A 19080-nucleotide genomic window follows, 5' to 3' on the forward strand; every position below is an offset into this window, starting at 1 on the left:
GGGTTTTCAGGAGGAATAAGCCTTAATATTGGTGCACAGAGGTAACCTCAGAGGGTTACCCTAACCAGGAGCAGAAGGACTTTGCATCATTTTTGATGATTGCTGGGCTTGGAGGAAAGCTGAAATGCTAAAGCCAGGAGAGCAGTGGCAGCTGCTGAGTGGGAGCCTAGGGATCACTCTCAGGTATAGTCCACCCACTTTCTCTTCAAACTATCTACCTGTAAAAGAAATCCCTGCTCTCTTGAGCAGCTGCAATGGGAGGAGTCACAAGTTACCTCCCCACAAAAGGAACAGAGAAGTGGGAAGATGTAAAAAAAAAACAAAAACAAAAAACAAAACAGAGCAAAACACTCAGAGAAAGAAGAGCGGAATACAAAAAGAGAAGAAAATGAGAAGAATCACACAGGAGAAAAAGCACATATTTGGAAAAAAAAATTAGAAAACAGCAGGATGTTGAAATCAAGAAGCAATTAGAACAGTGCTAAAACACCTGGAGACCAGGTTTTGGCAGCAGGATAGCACCCCATCAGAATCTGCATTAGGAATTGCCACTGTGCTATCTGCAGCCCCCTGGCTTCTGCTGCCCGGCAGAGGCACGGCCAGCTGCGGGGTCACTCCCCTGTGTCCTGAGGAGAGTCGGGGAGCAGTTGAGGCAGAAGTTTCACTGTCTGCCTTGTGTGGAGGAGAGGAGGTAATACGGGAGTCGACTCAAGGCTGGGAAAACAGTCTCAGATTTAATCCAGGCTCCAAGGAGCTCCAAACTACACAAAATCCAGCAGCCAGAAGTAGCCTCGAGGCTTTTGCAACATCTTAAATACCGGAGCGGTAACAAGGGGAAGGGAACACCCATTGACCAATGGGAGGTTTAGGGGAGTGGAAGGTGAAAGGATAGACAGGTACACAAACCAATGGGGGAAGCATAAGGGAGGGACCCCGGGCCCTCACCCAATCCCTCGAGGCCCAGGGTAGAAGATTCTGGAAGAAGGGGATGGGGAGCCGAGTGATGGACAAGGTGGGGGGGGAGGGGGGGGAAGTGCCGAGCAATGTCCAGGGGAGTGGAACTTTGAGAGAAAATGCAGGGTGGAAGGGCAAACCATTGAAGAACTGTTACAGAAATATAAAAACACAATACAACAAGGAATAACTTCTTCACCAGGGCCCCTTTATTGCCCAAAATACAGCAGTTTTAAAGCTGGATGAGCAGAATGTGAGAACTTTATTGAAGGCCTCCAGAGATGTCCTATGCAGATAGAAGCTCACTAATCCTAAGCAAAACTTTCAAGGCCTACTAATCCTACAGGAAATCCTACAGTCACTTGCAGGGTGACTGAGCATTTGCAATGCCAAGAGAAACATCCCACTACTCAAAATGCTGCTTTAGCAGCCCACAGCCCATGTCTTCATAGACATTGGCATAGCACTGTCACCCTCCACAGGATCCAGAGACATTTGCTTTGGTTATTTATTGCTTTGTGAGAAAATGTGTGAGCTTTGATGTTGCAGTACAAGCTGACTTGTACTGAACGTTAATCCAGTTATAAATAAAAAACCCAGCTCAGTTTCATAAACCAGCCTGTAGATTGACTGACAGAGGTTTCAACCAATAATAACTCTCCTAAAAATACAAGCATTTGACTGGTTCAGAGGGTGTGGAGATTAGACCAATGACTGTTTAGAGCTGGGAGCTTTGAATTGCCTATAAAAGTAAGCTGCAAACAATAAAACAGGCTGTTTGGCTGATGTACACTAGAGGTCTGTTGTGTGTTCCATCTCAGGCGCATGGCCTCACATGTCATGTGGTGCCCCCAGTGTGAGGACAAACAGTCCAAGGTTTGCCTGTAGGTAGAGTGGAGAAAGACACAGGGCATAGCCTGCAAAGCCTGCCCTCACAGTGAAAAGCTGGAAAGAAAGAGGTGGGGAGAGCCCAAATTTGCAGCAAAATCTGCAAGAATCACAGTTGCAGCAAAGGCTGTGAGAGTCACCAGCTGAAGGGCTGTGTGAAAGAAGAAACCAGAGAAGCTGAAAATAGAAGAAAAACCCCACTGAAGATATGGGAAACTTTATTTCCATGCCTGACCGCCCAGTACTAAAGGTATGGAAACTTCTTGAGGAATGAGATCTATACTGTGATGAAGAAGAATTGTTGGCATTAATAACGTGGGCTAAGAACAAAAGATTAGACACAACTAATTAGACACAGCTGCTTTTGACTTTAATACCTGGGCATGAACTGGTCAAATTATAATCCAAGCAGTTTCCAGAGGTGACAAAAATGTAATAAGAGTTATAAAGCCGTGGAAACTTATTTTAGATTTAATAAGATGGTTCAATCCTGAAGCATATGATGAGGAATGGACACTGGACAGCTGAAGTATTTGTCTCAGTTTTTTTTGTGACAGTTTGAGCTGTCACTAAGGTTCTCTGTACTTTTCTGGTCCTCCAGCTGGGTAAGGGGATGGTGCTACACACACTGCACATCAAGCTAAGCAAGGCACAGCTTTTGGGTATTACATCTTTGAAGCTTCATTGTTGATAAACAACTGTGCTCATCCTGAGCATGGTGCACAGGAAAGGAATAAACTAGCAGCACAAGAGAGGAGCGAGCTCTGCCCCACTACCCTAGCATATCCTCACAGACTTAAGTCACCTTTGAGACTTCAGACAAGAAAATGAGATTAAAAGAGATGTATCTAGAGGATACATGGAGGTGGTTGAACTGAGGAGGAATAGTTAGTGTTCACAGTTGTGTGCTGCCAGCCACACAGCATCTAAGAACTGTCCTGCATATGCTTTCACATGGATGAGATGGGAAGCATCAGACTCTAAAGCTCCCACCTATCCCATTCCAACCTGGCTACAAGGGAAACTCTAATGCCAGCTGCTTCTTAAGCTGTTTCAGCCAAACTGCACAAAGCCTTCAGTAATATTCTGAGGACAAAGCTTATCCTTATCCTCTCTCTGCTTTCAGAGACCATCTCCTGCTATCCTCAGGTGCTAATTTTGGTAATAGATAAGACTCAGCAGTTTGCTGATGCAATTTTAACTACTGAAAATAAGATATAGGACCCATGCTCCACAGTCTACTAGTGGTCCAAAGCTGAAGGAATTGGATGACAATGAACTTTTTTAGTAGCCTAACAATGGACTGTATAGCATGAGTTTGTTTCTGGGTTGTTTTTTTTGTTTTGTTTTGGTTTTTTTTTTGCTATGTATTATAGCCACACTTAACTAGCAAACCAGGGAAAACAGATTAGCAGGGAGGAGGAGCACAGATAATTTCTGTGTCCAGAAGACTAATGCTATGGAGCTCCTGCTGTGATCAGTCACTGCCCCACCTGACCTGTCTCACATGTCTTGTGACAATAATAGATGTCAAGGTTTCCAAAACCCAAACTCTCTCTTTATATTAGGGGCAATACAAGAGCCCAGGCTTCATCAGGCATTGCCACCCAGAGAGTTCCTCACCTCTGGTTTGTGAGACAAAGCACTAAGAACAAGGCAGCATGAATAATAAGCAAAAGACTTACCAAATGGGTCACTTTTTCCTCCAAGTGAAATCAAACCTCAGAGCGGCTGTAGAATACTTAGTTTATGAGGGCTGATCCAAAAGTTCACACTGACTGCTCTGGCACCTGTCCCAGCTGCTTGCATGCTCTTACAGCCTCCTTTGACAGAAGCAAATTTTTCTCCCAGCTTTTCTTGACCAAGCTGACCTTCAGATTCTGTTTGCCATCCTGATAACATTATCTGCTTTCCTCTATTTTTTATTTTTCTTTCTGCATTTTCTTTTTACATACTGTCATCAAATAACTCTTCCCTTGACTAAGATTGGGAAACATGCAGAAACAAGCAGACTCATGTTGATACTAGAAATTCATGCTGTTTTTAATATTAAAAAGTTTGGCTTCTTCCATGGAGTAATTTTGTATGTATCCACAGAAAAATACTGAGTTGGCTTGTGTGCCACTTGTTTCTTATGAATCATGATTTTAAAAATTTAAGATTTTAGCTGAGGGTTAGAACCAATTCATATTGAAGTTAGATACACCAATGATAGGTTAACGATTATTAGATGTTTAAGCTAAAGCTAATTGTTATATTATGAGCTCATTATAGAAAGAAGTGAAGCAAGTGAACCATTATAGGAACATATTGAAACCAGGAGAACAATGCCCAGCACCTGGACTCTGTGTTAATCCATCATGAAGCAGGGGGCATTGGATCGTGCCAGAGGGTCATAGAGACTTGATGAAGACCTTCCTGACTTCATCCATGGGATCACTGACCCAATTCGAGACTACTGACCCAATTTAAAAGAAGAATTGCACATGCATGAAGGACTAATAACCTAATTTTAATACAAAGCAGGGATGGGAAGTACTGGGGTTATGCATATGTATTATTTTGGGAAATAAATGAAGGCAAAAATCCTTGTGCAGTGTGGTCACACATTTTCGGAACAACCCCGCCTGTGCTGCCCGCTGGCATAATAAGCATACCACTTTCTAACTTTGACTAGTTAGAGAGTCTTTGTTCGTGATTTTGGGTTTTAATGATTCACTTATACTATGTTTAAACTTACAAATACATATAAACCCTGGTGAGGTATTCTTGAGTGTATTAGAAAGAGATTAATATCATACCTAAAAAAATAAGCATGTGGGCGCCTGACACTAGCTTCTATACTCATATTCACAGAGATGCAGTTCCTTAGTAATGAATGTTCATGACTCCTTCCACATTCTGTCCTAACCTTTTACTGTGCTCCTTAAGATTATACCAGTCTACTCTGAGGACACACAGGGCTGTAATTTAGGCTGGAACTTCCTGACCACCCTGTCAGATATCTCAGTCTCAGTGCCCAGCAGTGGCTTCCTGAGACAGGTTTGTGCTGGGCATGACAGTGAAGGAGTGAAAAAAAGAATTTTGCCAAAGGCAAAATCATCATTCACTTTCTCTTATTTTTTTAGGTTCTCCTTGAGGTTTAGGAAGTGGCGAAACAGTGGGGACAGATCATCATACAAAGTAAGACTGGGCTTAGACCTTCTTCTTCTTGTCGAGAGAGCTTAATAAAATAAACCTTCATCTTTTGAAGGCTTAATGTCTTGAGTTCAGGCAAAATCTAATCTGCTTATTTGAAAAGACAAAAAGAGAAAATGGAATACTCCAAGACAGGATGAGTTCTTCTGAGCCTGGGTAGCTGCAAACTTTTCTCAGTATTAATCACTCATATTTCTGCCATGCTTGACTAAAGAAAAAAAAAAAGAAAAAGCTACAAACTGGGACAAATATTGAAACCATTTGTCACCACAAAGGCTATGCTACAGATAGATGACATCCTTGAATGAAGGCAATAAAGGTTTTTGAAACAAACAAAAAACTTGCTGTTCACTTTATAAATTTATTACCTTAATTCAATAATCCTTCTCTATAAAATAAGTGGTGCAGTTTCTAAGCAGCACATGAATGATTTTCTGAACTGTGTGTTTAATGATTTCACCAAATACACAACGGTACCAGGGCACTCTGCTCACCCCAAGATCCCAAGGCCATTATGAGCAGGGAAGGTAATTACAGCCTCAGGCAATGCTGTTGCTTTGCTTAAGCTGAAACTATGTATGCATTGGTAGTTTGACAAAGAACAGAGAAGCTGTGTGCCCATAAATCCTGCCCTTTGGGATGCTTTCTACACCATGCTGCTCACAGTGCTGCTACAGAATTGTATATAGGAGAACTGAGTTATAATCTAGGACATAGTCTACAGTTCATGCCAAAACTGTTAGTTAATCATCTGCAATGATTGCATTTGGCACAAACCACACATGAGCACAACAGAACAGCTGTACGTACAATACCTCCACACAGGCCCAAAAGCAGTGGGAAAACCCAATGGCTTTCAGTGTGTTTGCCCATTGAGCAAACTGCAGCCCAGCTATGCCCAAATCTGCAACAATGTGATGAGGAGCACAGCTGGCAACACAGAAGCCAGAACACAAAGAGAGCAAGGGAGAACAGAACAGGACTGAGAGCGGTGCAAGGAGATGTGCATGAGTTCAAAGAAGCAGAGCAGGAGCCCTGTCAGTGTCCTCTTGCAGAAGATAGTTAGATACTAGGCAAGATCAAAAGAGATTTTGCTTAGTGATTTAATGGCTTCTTTTTAACTCAATTTACCCAGTCAGTGGCTAAATTTCTACAGGCTCATGCAGGGAATCTACTAAACACTCACCCTCTAGAAGCACTTGCCAGACACTTTGGAAAAGCAGCTGCACCAAACTCCTCCGGCTTCCACAGGACCTGGTGAATGCAAGAGGTGCAGTTGGAAGGTTTCTCCAAGGAAAACCAACCTGCACTTCACATATGCATGCAGCACAGCTGCCTTCAGCAGCCACAATCACACTGCTGAACTTCACTCTGAGTATCTACTGCTACTGGATTTAATTACTTCAATCCAACACATGACTTTGAAGTATTTGCTTCTCACTTGCCCAAACAGTGGTTCCCTCCCACTTTTCTATGACAAAATAATCCAAACTGTTGCTGCTGACAATAGAGCTAATACTTACAAATAATTGCCAAAAATATTTTAAGTTTGTAAATACCTCAGTAAAAGATGACATTTACACATTTACAATATGTCATGTGAGTCACAACAGACAAAATTCCTTGGAGAGCTGACATCTACAGATATTTAAATCACTGTGTAAATCATATAGACACTGCACATGCAGGAGCTCTTTTAACATAGCTGATGTGATTATTTCTATTTCATGTGGGAGAAAATGGATAATCACAGTGATGCTGTATTCTTCAACCCTGCACAGGTGCAAATACTGAAGTTGGGTGATTTATTATCCCACACTTGCTAAAATTCTTTCAGAAGACAGTACCAGTTTTTGCTGGCTACACTTTATTTTTTTCTTTGGATTTAGAAATGAAATGTGTCTTTCTGAACACTTTCATGGGAAAAAGACATTTAGGGTTCAGAAGATTTCAGTCAAGAGAAAATTTGGATTCTCCTTTTTGTTCTCTTCTTCACCAGGGAAAGGATAGATGAAAACATGTTTTGTGTTTTACACTAAATACAGTATTAGCTGTAATAAAAAATAAATTATCTCTGTGAAAAACACATATTTTATGATTGGCTTTTCGCAAATATTAAAATTAATATTATACGTGTAATGTTAGAAAGTTATGCTGTATTAATTCTCTTAAGTAGTATGCTCAAAATAGTTTTAGGTTACAACATAATGTTAAAATAGAAACTCTGATGTAGGATTTTTTTACTAGCTCAAGCAAGGGATAAGATAATCAAGAAACTCTTCGCACAGAGATAACAGTGACAGGACAAAGAATTACAGACTCCTTATCAGAAAAGACAAACATTCTTCTACCTTCTCTCTGTCTTCATGGAACCACCAGGATTAAGGGGAAGGAGTTGACAAAAAACAGAGAAATTCTTAATTTGCAAGGAATTTATGCATCATGTCTGAGATATATGAATATGCAACAGGCTATTGCTTTTCAGGTTATTCCTTTGCTCACAAGGCATGCTTGTCGTGGCTTAAGTGCCTGAGAGCATCGGGACATCGGTAATTCTTTGGTTTTTGTTGTCTTGTAACTGTCCTAACTCTAAATTTTTATTACTCTAGTTTTATTACTATTTTTACAACCATTTTATTATTAAACTTTTAAACTTTAAAAAACCAAGTGATTGGCGTTTTTCACAATCTCCAAAGTTTCAACATATTTTGTAAAGTTTCTGTATCTTTCGGCACGTCATTTTTTTGTGATCTGTATTAATACTTAAAAAGGACAAAACCCTGTCCTATTTCTGCCTGCCACCTTTGCACAGAAAGACATGTCCTATTTGGTGTTAAAGGAATCTGTGGAGGCTGCTCGAGAGGAAACTTAAGAAAAAAGCGCTTCTACTCAGAGCCCAAGGCAAACACCACCCATTGATACACAAGCCTCTCCCTTGCTTCCAACGCCTATTGTTTCGACAACTTGGAAAATCAGGTGTGTGGGGCCCCCTCACCCTCCTTGGGCACAAGAGGTTTTTAATTGCTCAAAACCTCAATCACTACCCAAGCTAAAGAGGCACTGGCGTCGGCCAGCCGCACTGCCGGACCAGACAATCCTCCCCAGCCCACACTGAGCCTGCGCTGCCGCTCCTGTAAGTAGGTTACTGGCACCACGGGGAACGAGAGCTTGAGAACTAATTTACGTGTTAATCTGCTTGCTACCCTCCTGTATTACTGAAGTGTGCAACTCTTCAGTTGCACAGCTCGGAATAAATGGGAAGGGACTCCCTGAAGAAAGCAGCGTTGGCAGCAAAGCCAGCCCCAAACTTTCCAGGCTGAATTAAGCTTGACAAGATTTGTAAAATTCCTGCACAATTACTTCATGGCTTCAAACTTTCCTCCTGGACCCAGAGGATGCTGTAGGATGCAGGGTAATATTTTTCTAATAGCTGCTGAAGTTTAAAAACTGAGGCTTAGCTAAAATAAGACATGTAGCAGATTGAGATGTTTGAATTGAGAATCCTAGATATGTTCCAGTTGGTGAGCAAGGAGATTTTGCAAGCAAGATTTACAAATCCACATGTCTATTTTATGAAGATGTCTAATTAGAGTGCTGCAAAAATAAAGCTATCCAACTTATGTACAGTGTTTTCTTGCACTGCCATGTGTCTGCAGGTGTAGCACTCAAAACTGTTAACTAATAAACCCTTCTGTAATGCGATCATTAGAGTGAACATCAACAGGAGCCAGTAACACAAGTGATTTTCCTTATATTTGTGAGCAGTTTCATTGTGTAAATATCTTCTTTCCTTTCACCATCTAAGATGGTAGCAGAAGGCAGATGAAAACTTATCCCTGATTTTGAGACTGGATTTATTTGAAGGAATTTAAAATCTCTACTCTTGTTCCTTTAAATTATCTTTAATTCTGAAAATATCTTACTTATGTTTTAGATTCTTTGCTTCAAAGCTGCACAAGCCTGCAGAGACTCCAGGCATGTGCACTCAGCTGCACGCTCCAGAACTGTGTGTCCCAGAAATGCATATGCATGAAACAAAGAATCAAACAGTAGGAAAAACATTTCACTCCATTTTCTGGAATGTCTGCAATTATAAGAAGGAAAGAGAATATTAGAAAATAGAAGTAGGAAGGAGATCATTTTGGCAGTGTCTCCACATTTATGTGGACCATGAAATGTAAATTAGGTCAAGGCTCTCTTACTAGTATAAGAAACATTCAGTTAACAAATGTGTAGTTCTCTGGGAACCAGGCTTAGAAACCACCCTAATATTATCTTTGTTAGAATTTAAGTAATATTCTGCTGTCTTTTCAGCATAGAAACTAACACCTCCATCTCTCTGAGTTGCTGTCTCTCCACTGCAGATACTTTCACACCACCCTTCATAGGAGAGAATGGATTAAAATACAAAATGTTATTTATGGAAAGATCAGACTCAAAATCAGGGAAACAGGAGCAAAATAGAAAATTTACATAACTTTGCCCTTAACAAATGTCACTTTGTTTCATTTAATGCAACCTGATGAAGGAAGGGCACCTTGCCCTCAATCACAATAAAGGACACATTTCAAAGCGCACACAGGATTTAAAACAGAAAGATTTGGGCAGTTATGGCTGACATCTGTTCACTCTGGTAAATGCCACATAGACTCCTCAGGAAGGTGATGTTCATTTCCATGCACACACAGCCCAGCCTAGCTCTGTGGGGTTCCAGCTTTCTCTGCCCGCTCTGGCACCAGAGTGGACACACTCAAACATTTCCATTTGTGGATAATCATGAATGTTCTCATTGGAGCCCTATCACCACTGTCTACAACCATTACTGATCTCAAAACACCCCTATGTTGTGGTCTCTGTGCTGTCTGACACTATGAAGCATCACTCACAACATGAATAGTGATACCTTAGCTATGCCCTCCAACTCTCCTAAATCTCATATGATTGGGAGCCAACTCATAGTGCTTACAAAATACAACAAAACTAAATCACAACAAGCAACTAACTTAGGCAAACCTCTACATCTCTAACAGCTATCACACCAAAAAGGACAGCAAGCTGATGAGGATGCCCAAAGGGATTAATGCAGCTTGGGAGCATCATGTCCCCGACCTGCAGACTGGAAAATACAGAGCAGCAGGTGCTGTGAAGATGCAGACCTGGCACTTGCACCAGGTCACAGGAGAAGCACAGATGAAATCAGATCTCCTGCAGCATCATTCCCACCTCATCCTGCCTCAGCAGTTCAATTTATAAGGAAATGAAGCTCATTAAACAGATTGCTCTATATTAATGGCTAACAGGACAGAAATACTAAGTAAATGAGTGTGATTTGTGTGGGCATCTGCCAGGAAGCCTCCATGGGAACAGGGAGGGGATCAAAAGTGTGCTCAATTGTTTCTGTTTATTCAGGAATTCAGTAGGGTTTTAAACTTTCTTGCAGATGGAACACACTACCAGACATGCAAGTCCCTTGCATTTATTTATATTTGTTTAACTATTTTAAACTGTTGTTTCTACACAGAATTCAGGCATATTAACTGAAAATACAGGCTCTAACATATATAAAACGAAACTGACACTAAACTATACTGACATTTTAAGGCACTGGTCTCCAAACAGGAGCATGTCCCTCTAAAAGGCCAGATGCTGACAAAGGGGAGAAGCAAAACTGTGCCTGTGCTTCACAGTCCTGTAGCCCATGAGCTTGGCCTTGGCTCTGCCACACCCCAGCAGCTTCCAACAACTGGCAGCCTGGTTTTGATCCAGACGGAGGTTAAGAACTTTTACCAGGTCATTCCCCTCATCAATAATTTCCAGGCAACAACTAATAAGGGGACAGTTTTGTCAAACACAAACAATGGAAAGAGCCATAACAAAATTCATTCCAAGTCTAAGTATTTCCACAGTTTCCAAAATATTTCACAAATTCAACAGGGTAAAGAAGAGTTTCATGTTTGAACCAAACTTTTAGTCTAACAACTGATGGGCTTTGTAGGTTTTACAAAGCAGTAGTACACACAACATGAGAATGCATTTTCTTGAGCAGATACAGCCCCATGTTTACTCTGCACAGCATTCACCTGGATGTGATTGGGCTGTGGGTGACACTCAGAATGACACAGCGGTCTCTCCTTGCGTTGCCGAGCAGCCACAGCCACCAGCACCTGAGGTGCACACAGCATGCTCCTCTCCTGTGCTACATGAACTTTTGAACTGCAAGTACTTCATCTCCATCAATAATAAGGACAGAGGAAACAGAAAAGACAGCATCATATACAAGAAATGCAAATGTAGTCATGTAAAGTGCTATAGCTGATGGCATTGCCCAGAAAATACCTGATTAGGAAAGTCCCTGCTTTTTGCTTCATACTCTCCTGGAGGGCTGCAGAGAACCAGGGCAACCCAGTGCTCAGTCAAAGAGGTGATTAGAAATGATGGGGCCCAGCTGTAATGTCCTTAACTCCTACCAAGCAGAGGATGCCAAATAGCTAATGTAAATAGCCCCTTTTGATGACTTAAAGCCCTGGAAATGAAAGGCATTTTTCTGAAAGATCAGTCTCTGGCTGACTTTCTATTCCAGTACCAAACCTGCTCTGCATGCAGAGCCAGCTGCTACCTACACAATCAGTACAGGACCTTGTGGGATCAGATTTCCTTTGCAAAACTGCACATGCTTGCCTTCACCCATTGTTAAGTATATACAAATGACCACCCAGGCCGAATTTTCCTCATGCCCTAATGTAGCTGTCTTTCCAGTTGTCTGCAGCCTGGCTTATTCTGTATGCACAAGACTGCAAATGAGACTTTCTGTCAGCTCCCATGTTAAAATATTGGTTAAAACAAAAGCCATGTTACAGGATTCAGCTCCAAACAAGGACATGCCTTCAGTTCCTGGGGTGCCAGTATCACAGTTCAGGGTCATGTTTAACGCTCCCCATGAAGCATGTAAACCAGTGTGCCAATTCAATTACACTAACTTATTAGGATTAGCAGGCAACAATCCACTCCACACTGACACAAAAATTTCCTGCTTCCCAGTTCTAATTTTTATGCCTTGCTCCCAGTTCAAATGGCAACATGGTCAACAAGTCCTTTGAACTGTTGTGGAGTAGGAATGGAGAGGGGTGCTGATCTCCCCACTACATCACAAAGTTCACCTGCATGGGATGAAACAGTTTCACTATGGCAAATTGTCCTTTCCCACAGATGTTTGCTGGTTCCCAACATTTTGCAGCCGGAGAACTAACAGCATCATCCTTTACATGGCTATGTGTACCCCACAGGGAGAAACCCTCAGTTCATGCAGTTTGATGTGCTAAACAGAGGCCTTGCCTGAGGTTTCAACTGATTATCAAAAAATCTATGGGGTTGATGTGCAGGATCACTCACTAGAATAGAGCAACAGCAGCCTGGGAAAACATACCTGGGAACTTGGCCCTGAGCTGCAGGCAGTAAAATTACAATAGTTGTCAAAATATTTGAGCTGTGCTTCTGAAACCATGCTGTAACTAGGTAAATCTTGTGAACGTGTCTTGTTTCATCCATATTTTTCTGCATATAAATTTGACAGGCAGAAACATTTATTTTGTCAGAGCACTAAAAGCCCCTATGTTCAGCACTGATCTCTCGCAGGCTGTAGTTTGGCTCCCCCCTCCCAATAACACTCTCCTGTTCCACTAAGGAGCCCTCAGTACAACAATGCCATGATCTCACGGATTTCCTAGAAACCTGCCTTCTGCAGCACAAAACGTATCCTCACAGCCTTGTTCTCCCTTAGCTGTTCTCAGCCACACTATAAAATGTCCTATGCCTACAGACTGTAGCTGTGGCCATCTACAGAAATTTTGGGCACTTCCCAAACAGCCACCCACAGAACAAATTTGGGAGAGAAGGGTTTTTGTGGAGCAAAAGAAAAGCAAACACTGATGTGTGTGAAGAGCTGTGGTTTTTAAATATGTCAAGAAAGTAATGTTTGGATTGAGGAAAGCCAAACAGATGTAGTACAGCTGTGCCAGGAATGGATGACTCTGTTACCCTTTTTGTGTCTTCCTTAAAACATCCTGGTACCAGAGCCAAGCCAGCTCCCCTCCTGCCTGCTCACCCTCCGCCTGCCTGCAACTACCAGCTCAGCCCCAGGCAACTCTGCTGCCCCACACCTGCCTGCTAGCACACAGTCCTCCCTTGCCTCCTCCAGACTCACATCCTGCTCATGAACCTCTAATCAATTGTACTGTGTTTTATTCAAACTCTTCAGAGCCTCTCTGCACTGAGCAGTGCTGGCAGAACTAAGTAGTGACGAACTGACCGCTATCTGTATCCTTTTCAGTCTGGACAGACATCACCTGACAGTGACAGCCACAAACACAGACTGGAGACATCTGGGCACAGCTGCCTTCAGTTTTGACTTGACTATTTTGAAAACATGGATGCAGTTTACACTTTTAATAATTTTTTATTTGTTAAGTGCAATCCATCTTATAAAAACAGTTACTTCCCCCCTCTGGCATCTCAAAAAAATAAAAGGAGAAATTTTAAATACCTTGCCTGAAATCCCAAATATACTTTGGTTAAAAATTCTGCTGTGCTACCATATAGCTGTTGTTACCATAGTTGGTACACAAGGCCTTTGGGCCCCTTCCTGCAGGGATGGTATGAGATGTCTAGAACACTCTGCACCTGCTGGAAAATGCCTCTCAGAGAAATGCCAAAACTTCTTACCTTATAAATAGCCATGGTGTGAGCAGCAACAGGACACAGAGACCCTGAGAAGATACTCAAACTTTCTGTGTTTCTGTGCCCTGACATTCTGTGGGAAATGCTTTTGAATAAGAAACAAAACACTTAACTGTTGCCCTGATTTTTAAAAGTGTTCAGTTTTCTTTTAAAGCTTTTTTGAAAGTTTTAAAGTTATTTTAAAAGTTTTCTATGCCTTCTGATATTTACATATTTCTACTGGAGTTCTCACGCACTGTTCATGTAAATAATGATTGTTTTGCATTCTTCTTTGTGGGAGGAGAGAATTGATGGACTGCTGGTTTGACCAGTGTAGTTGGAGAGGTGGCAGTTTCATCCTCCAATCCATTGTCATATTTAGAATTCTATATATTCTCAGGTCAAAAATAAAATTGACTTTTTTCTCTTTTGAACTTACCAAGCTACTGTGTACTCATTTTGTGTCCAATAAAGACACTTAACATAATCACACAGGTCTGTCGCCCAGTGTAAGGAAGTCACAGTCACACTTACACATGCACATCTAAAGCTACAACAAATCACAAGCCAGTTTATTTAGTTTGGGAAGTTTCAGGGAATAATTATAACTAATAATGATTTTGAATAATGAAACATTTCAGCTAAAAAAATCCACATTTGAAAAATTTGTAAATCTTCAGTCTTTTTAACAAAGCATAAATAAATATGAAAATAAAGTATTTGAGCAGGGGTTTGTAAGTGGAGGAATAAAAGATTTTTATTTTCCTCTCACATTTGACTAAAATCAGAATGACTTGATGTCATGGTTTGACACTGGCACAATGCCAGTGCCCCCATGAAAATACAACCCCCCAAATGATTTGCTGTGAGATTCAATCAGGAACAGAGCAGAGCAGGCCCAAGCTTAATAACAAAGGAGAAACTTTATTAAACTACTACTACCATAAAAGGCAAAAAAGAAATAGAAAAACCACCACTAAATCCAAAACGAAGACCTTCCAAAACACTCCTCCTCCCCCCACCAATTCAAACAAACCACAGTGAGACACAACTTGGACCCCCAATCAGGTTCCCACCCTTCAGATAATCAATACTCAGTCCATCGAGGGAGAGAGGAGTCCCTCCTGTGCCACAGACCCCCCAAGAAACACAGCTGCCACTTCTTGTGTTTCCATGTCACACATGGCACCACCCAGAGAAAAAATTTGCCATGATGACACTCTCCATGCACAGTGCTCTTACCACTAATTCATGGATAGACTGCTCTGAGGATTTTTATTTTCAAGGATGCTCTGCCAAGACGGGAAAAACCAACAGTTCAGTTTCTCATTTTTTGGGATCACAGTCCCCCCCATTTTCTTCCTCCCTTGGGGCCGAGGGTCTCAAGAACAGAGATCATCTTCTTTTCTTCTTCTCTGAAGACAAGGGGCACCACGACAAACCTCCCCAACTTTTCTCTGTTCACTCCACTTGTGTCTTTTTCTCAGCTGCTGAAGCAGGTCTCTTGGCTCACCGTGCATCCTCCTAAAATACAGTCTCTCTTGGAGGAGAAGATCAGTTCAGTCTATGGCTAACAAGAAAAGGTCCAGCCAAAAGCCACTCCATCATCTCCTCCCACCGAGAATTTATCCTTCTAACATCTCAAGTCCCAGACTGTCCCTCTTCCTCTCTTTCAAATCGAGGAGGAGTAGTATTTCACAAAGCCCTCATTTCCCAAGAAAGGGTAAAAGTCCTGACTCCCTGGATGGCTCTGGGCCCAGGCCTCCAGCTCCCACACTGTTCCCCCCTTTCCACCTCCTCTGACGGAGTACTGCTGGCACCATCGCTGTCTCTCTCTCTCTCTCTCTCTCTCTCTCCAGAGAGACTCTGGGTGGGGGGAACGCAGACATCCCAGATTTTCCTCCACCCTTCCATCCACAGGGAGCCAGCCCGGTTCCAATCCCTCCACCCTTTGGCCTTACCTCAGTCAGGCCACAGGACTTCCCCTCCCTCACCCAGCCACGATCCGGGCAGGTGAGAGTCTGCACTGCGCCCTGACCGGAACCAAAGAGAGAGAGTTCCCCTGGGAATTCTGCTTTTAACCCCTCTGTGTTCTCAGAGGCGTGTCCAGCCTTTAATTGGTCAGCCCAAGTGTCAATATCCAAACCCAATCACTGACTGGCTTGACCCTCTTCCTTCTGAGAAAATTCTGTTCTGTGTCAAACCACGACACTTGATAACTTGCGTTTGTTCACCTTACCCTGTTTTTTACTTCAACATTTTCTCAAAACAAGATTGTACAACCCTTACTGACTCTCATTTATATATGAGGTTACAGTAACAACTCTAAAGCTAGGAATTACTCAAAACTTCTGCAACATATTAAGTTTTAAGCTTTTCACATCTACAGCATTAAATATTTCCATTTGCAAAAACCAGCTGCTTCCTAGTGCCCATTCCAAACATCAAATATGCAGTAATGCACACTGGAAGAGGTAGTTTGTGGAAAAAAATGAAACTTCAAAGCACTAGCCTGCAGAGCTGAAGTCTCTGATCCCCTCTTTGATTTGTGGTGGGATTTCATGGCTGTACATTGACATGCTGCATGTACAAAGACACACAGTACTCATACCAATGGGCAGGAAACCAGCACACATGTATGCTAATACAACATAGAACACTCCGTAGTGAACTTTCCTCCATCTATTTTATTTTATTCCAAACCTCCAAGCTGTGTCTGACTGTAGCATTTCAGGCAGGAGCTGTACACCTGTGGGAAGCAATCAGGGACACACATAGCTTATTTTAATTTTATCATTGGTATTCACTCCTAAGACCAGCTATTGAGATCACTCTGCCTCACTGCCAGGAGTCACTTGAAAGCAAAGGAAGAAATTTAAAGCTAGCAACTGCATGGGAGCTAAAGAAATTTTGGCTGAAATAAATTTTGGCTGAAAGATGGAGAAGTGGGGAATGGAAGCAGTCACAAATCCATAAGACCTCTAACCCCCCACTCAGGTGAACTCTGGTTGGTAGGACACAGGGAAGCTAGCTGCAAACAGCTCCCTCACCTCTGAGCCACCCATCATAGGTGCATCAGCCAGATGGCTGGGATGTTTGGCTGCTGTGACACACACCTCTCTGCACTTCAGAGAAACCAAAATGCTTCATGCAAAGAGGAACGTTCTGACAAGCACTTGTTGGTTGCCACAATTTTTCCAAATTGTTTCTGATTTGAGTGCTTACATCAAACAGTTTTGTTGCTGAGTGCTGTTCTGTACACTCTCTACACAGGTAATTCTCTCGAAAAACCTGCCTGTCAAAGCCTCAGTTTTCAGTGCAGGCAGACAACTGTGGACTTGACTTGCCAGGCTCTATCAAATGACAGACAAAACTAGGGAGAGAAAGTGAAGTGTCAGTGCCAAATATTGGCTCTTAGGCACAGTCAGGACAAACCAAATCAGCCATTTCTTCCATTCTCTCAAGCATCTGCTCAGGTCTCCAATCCGGGGGCGGGGGGGGGGGGGTGGGGGTGGGGTAAATACTGTCCTTGTTCTAGAAAGAAAACAGGTGAGCACTAATCTTCTCTCTATTCAGAAAATACCAAGAGCACAGTCTGAGTCTTTAGAACACATGTATTTGTTCACAATAGTGGCAAGCTGTCATGTTTCTTTGAAGAGCAGAAAGAAAGTAGAGAAGGGGAGCTTTCAAAGCTTTTCTTTTGCAACAGAATGTACTGGGCAAAGTAAATAATGAGGAGCTTCCCTGCTCAAATCTATCATCTCCATTCCATGGCTGGACTAAAGCTGAAAATGTCCTACTCCTTGAAACACTACTGAATCATCTTTTCACCTTTTGAGCAGAGAAGCAGGTTGTTCTAACACGGGGAACTGAAAGGGCACTGTCATGACCCAACAACCTTAGGAGCTCAGGGCAGTCTGATGTTCTTATGAAGATTGTGAAGTCAAGCAGAGTTGGTTACCTGGTAAGTAAACCACTTGAAAATACAGCTGGTCAGGCACAAAAGCTGATAATTTTGGTCAATAAGCCATTTCAAAATAAAGCCTAAAAATTACTCACTATAAAAATCATACAACTGACACGTTAAAGCAAAGTGAATTTATGATGTTAGCTCTAGCAAAATTAAACAACTGTAACCAGACTCCTCTTGCTAGTTTATGTTTGGGTGGTCTTTGATCAAAACATGGTTGCTCACATTTAAGAGAGTCAGATTACCAACTGAAAATGGTGCTGCATGCTGCTGCTGTCAGTGTCAGAGCCTGTAGCTCTAACCAAACAAGATTCAGGTATTGAGAAATATTCAAGTTATATTTCACTTTCACTGGGGGAGGTAGGTGTGAGTACATATTTAGAGAACAAACAAAAGAACTCAGGGGTACAGAAAGCAGTCAAAACTAGAAAATCCCCCTGCTTTAGCAATGTGTTAATTCAAATGTTTCCATGGCAAATATGGAAATGGCTGATTCTAGCCACAAATTTGGTCATGATTGGATGCAGTCTGTAAAAACATAGAAAAATGTCTATTTCTGCATCTAGTTGAAATCAGAGATGCATTTGTGTGTGCATTATCTGCTGTGCTGGCCCTCTGCTTTTTACTACTGTGATTTTGATTGGGTTTTTTCCCCTCATTTACTGATTTATTGCTTATGTTTGCAGGAGAATATACAAACACCTAGATAGTGTCAAGTCCATCTCAACCATCTGTCTAACCACTAACTACCAATGTACTAAAGAGAGGACCAAACAGTCAGCTTTATTGGCATTTGGTTCATAATGAGCTTTGAATCTTACTTCCTGATGCCAATACATCAAGTCTTTGTATCTTTAGGGTTTTTAAAGTGACAGTAATCCCAGAACCAGAGGGTAGATAAGGTGGAATGGGACCTCCAGTTCCCTCTATAAGGCAGGGTTGACTACAGCTCAGGACTGTATTCACTTAGGTTTTGAGTACCTTCAAGCTTGGAGACTCCACAGTCCTTCTGTGGGGTCTCTTCCAGTGTTCAGTCACCCTCACAGTAACTTTTTTTCCTTATGCTTAAGCAGAATTTCTTTTATTTCTGTTTTTCTGTGTTGCCCCTTCCCCAGACCCTGGGCACCAGGAAGAAGACTCTGTCTCCATCACCTCTACTCCCCCCTCTCTCAGGTATTCATAGACCCTGATTAAGACCTCCCCGAGTCTCTTCTGCTGCAGGCTGGACAATCCCAGCTCTCTCAATCTCTCCCCTGTATGTCAAATGCTCCAATTGCTTCATATTCGTCATGGTCCCTCAGTAGACTCAGCTTAGTCGGTTCTCACTCTTCCATCATGGGGAGTCCAGCACCAGACAC

The 19080-nt window shown here is 42.1% G+C and overlaps 1 protein-coding gene and 1 long non-coding RNA gene across 7 annotated transcripts in view; both read right to left on the bottom strand.

The window, feature by feature from the left end:
* The window catches only part of KCNIP1 (potassium voltage-gated channel interacting protein 1), a 338371-nt gene that overhangs the window by 208238 nt on the left and 111053 nt on the right, over positions 1-19080 (bottom strand). For 2 of the 6 annotated variants that reach the window (XM_072935320.1, XM_032750948.3), the window contains exon 2: positions 6227-6294. The exons of the other annotated variants lie outside the window; for them this stretch is intronic. In XM_072935320.1, the coding sequence (XP_072791421.1) occupies positions 6227-6294 (68 nt within the window). The remainder of the gene's footprint in view (positions 1-6226; positions 6295-19080) is intronic. 6 annotated transcript variants of the gene reach the window in all.
* On the bottom strand, positions 6907-17197 carry LOC140685019 (uncharacterized). Its single transcript, XR_012058140.1, has 2 exons — positions 15714-17197; positions 6907-15292 (listed from the first exon to the last, which is right to left on the bottom strand). It is a non-coding gene; the product is annotated as an uncharacterized lncRNA (long non-coding RNA).

Source organism: Taeniopygia guttata, chromosome 13 (genome assembly GCF_048771995.1).
Source record: "Taeniopygia guttata chromosome 13, bTaeGut7.mat, whole genome shotgun sequence".
Taxonomy (NCBI): Eukaryota; Metazoa; Chordata; class Aves; order Passeriformes; family Estrildidae; genus Taeniopygia; species Taeniopygia guttata.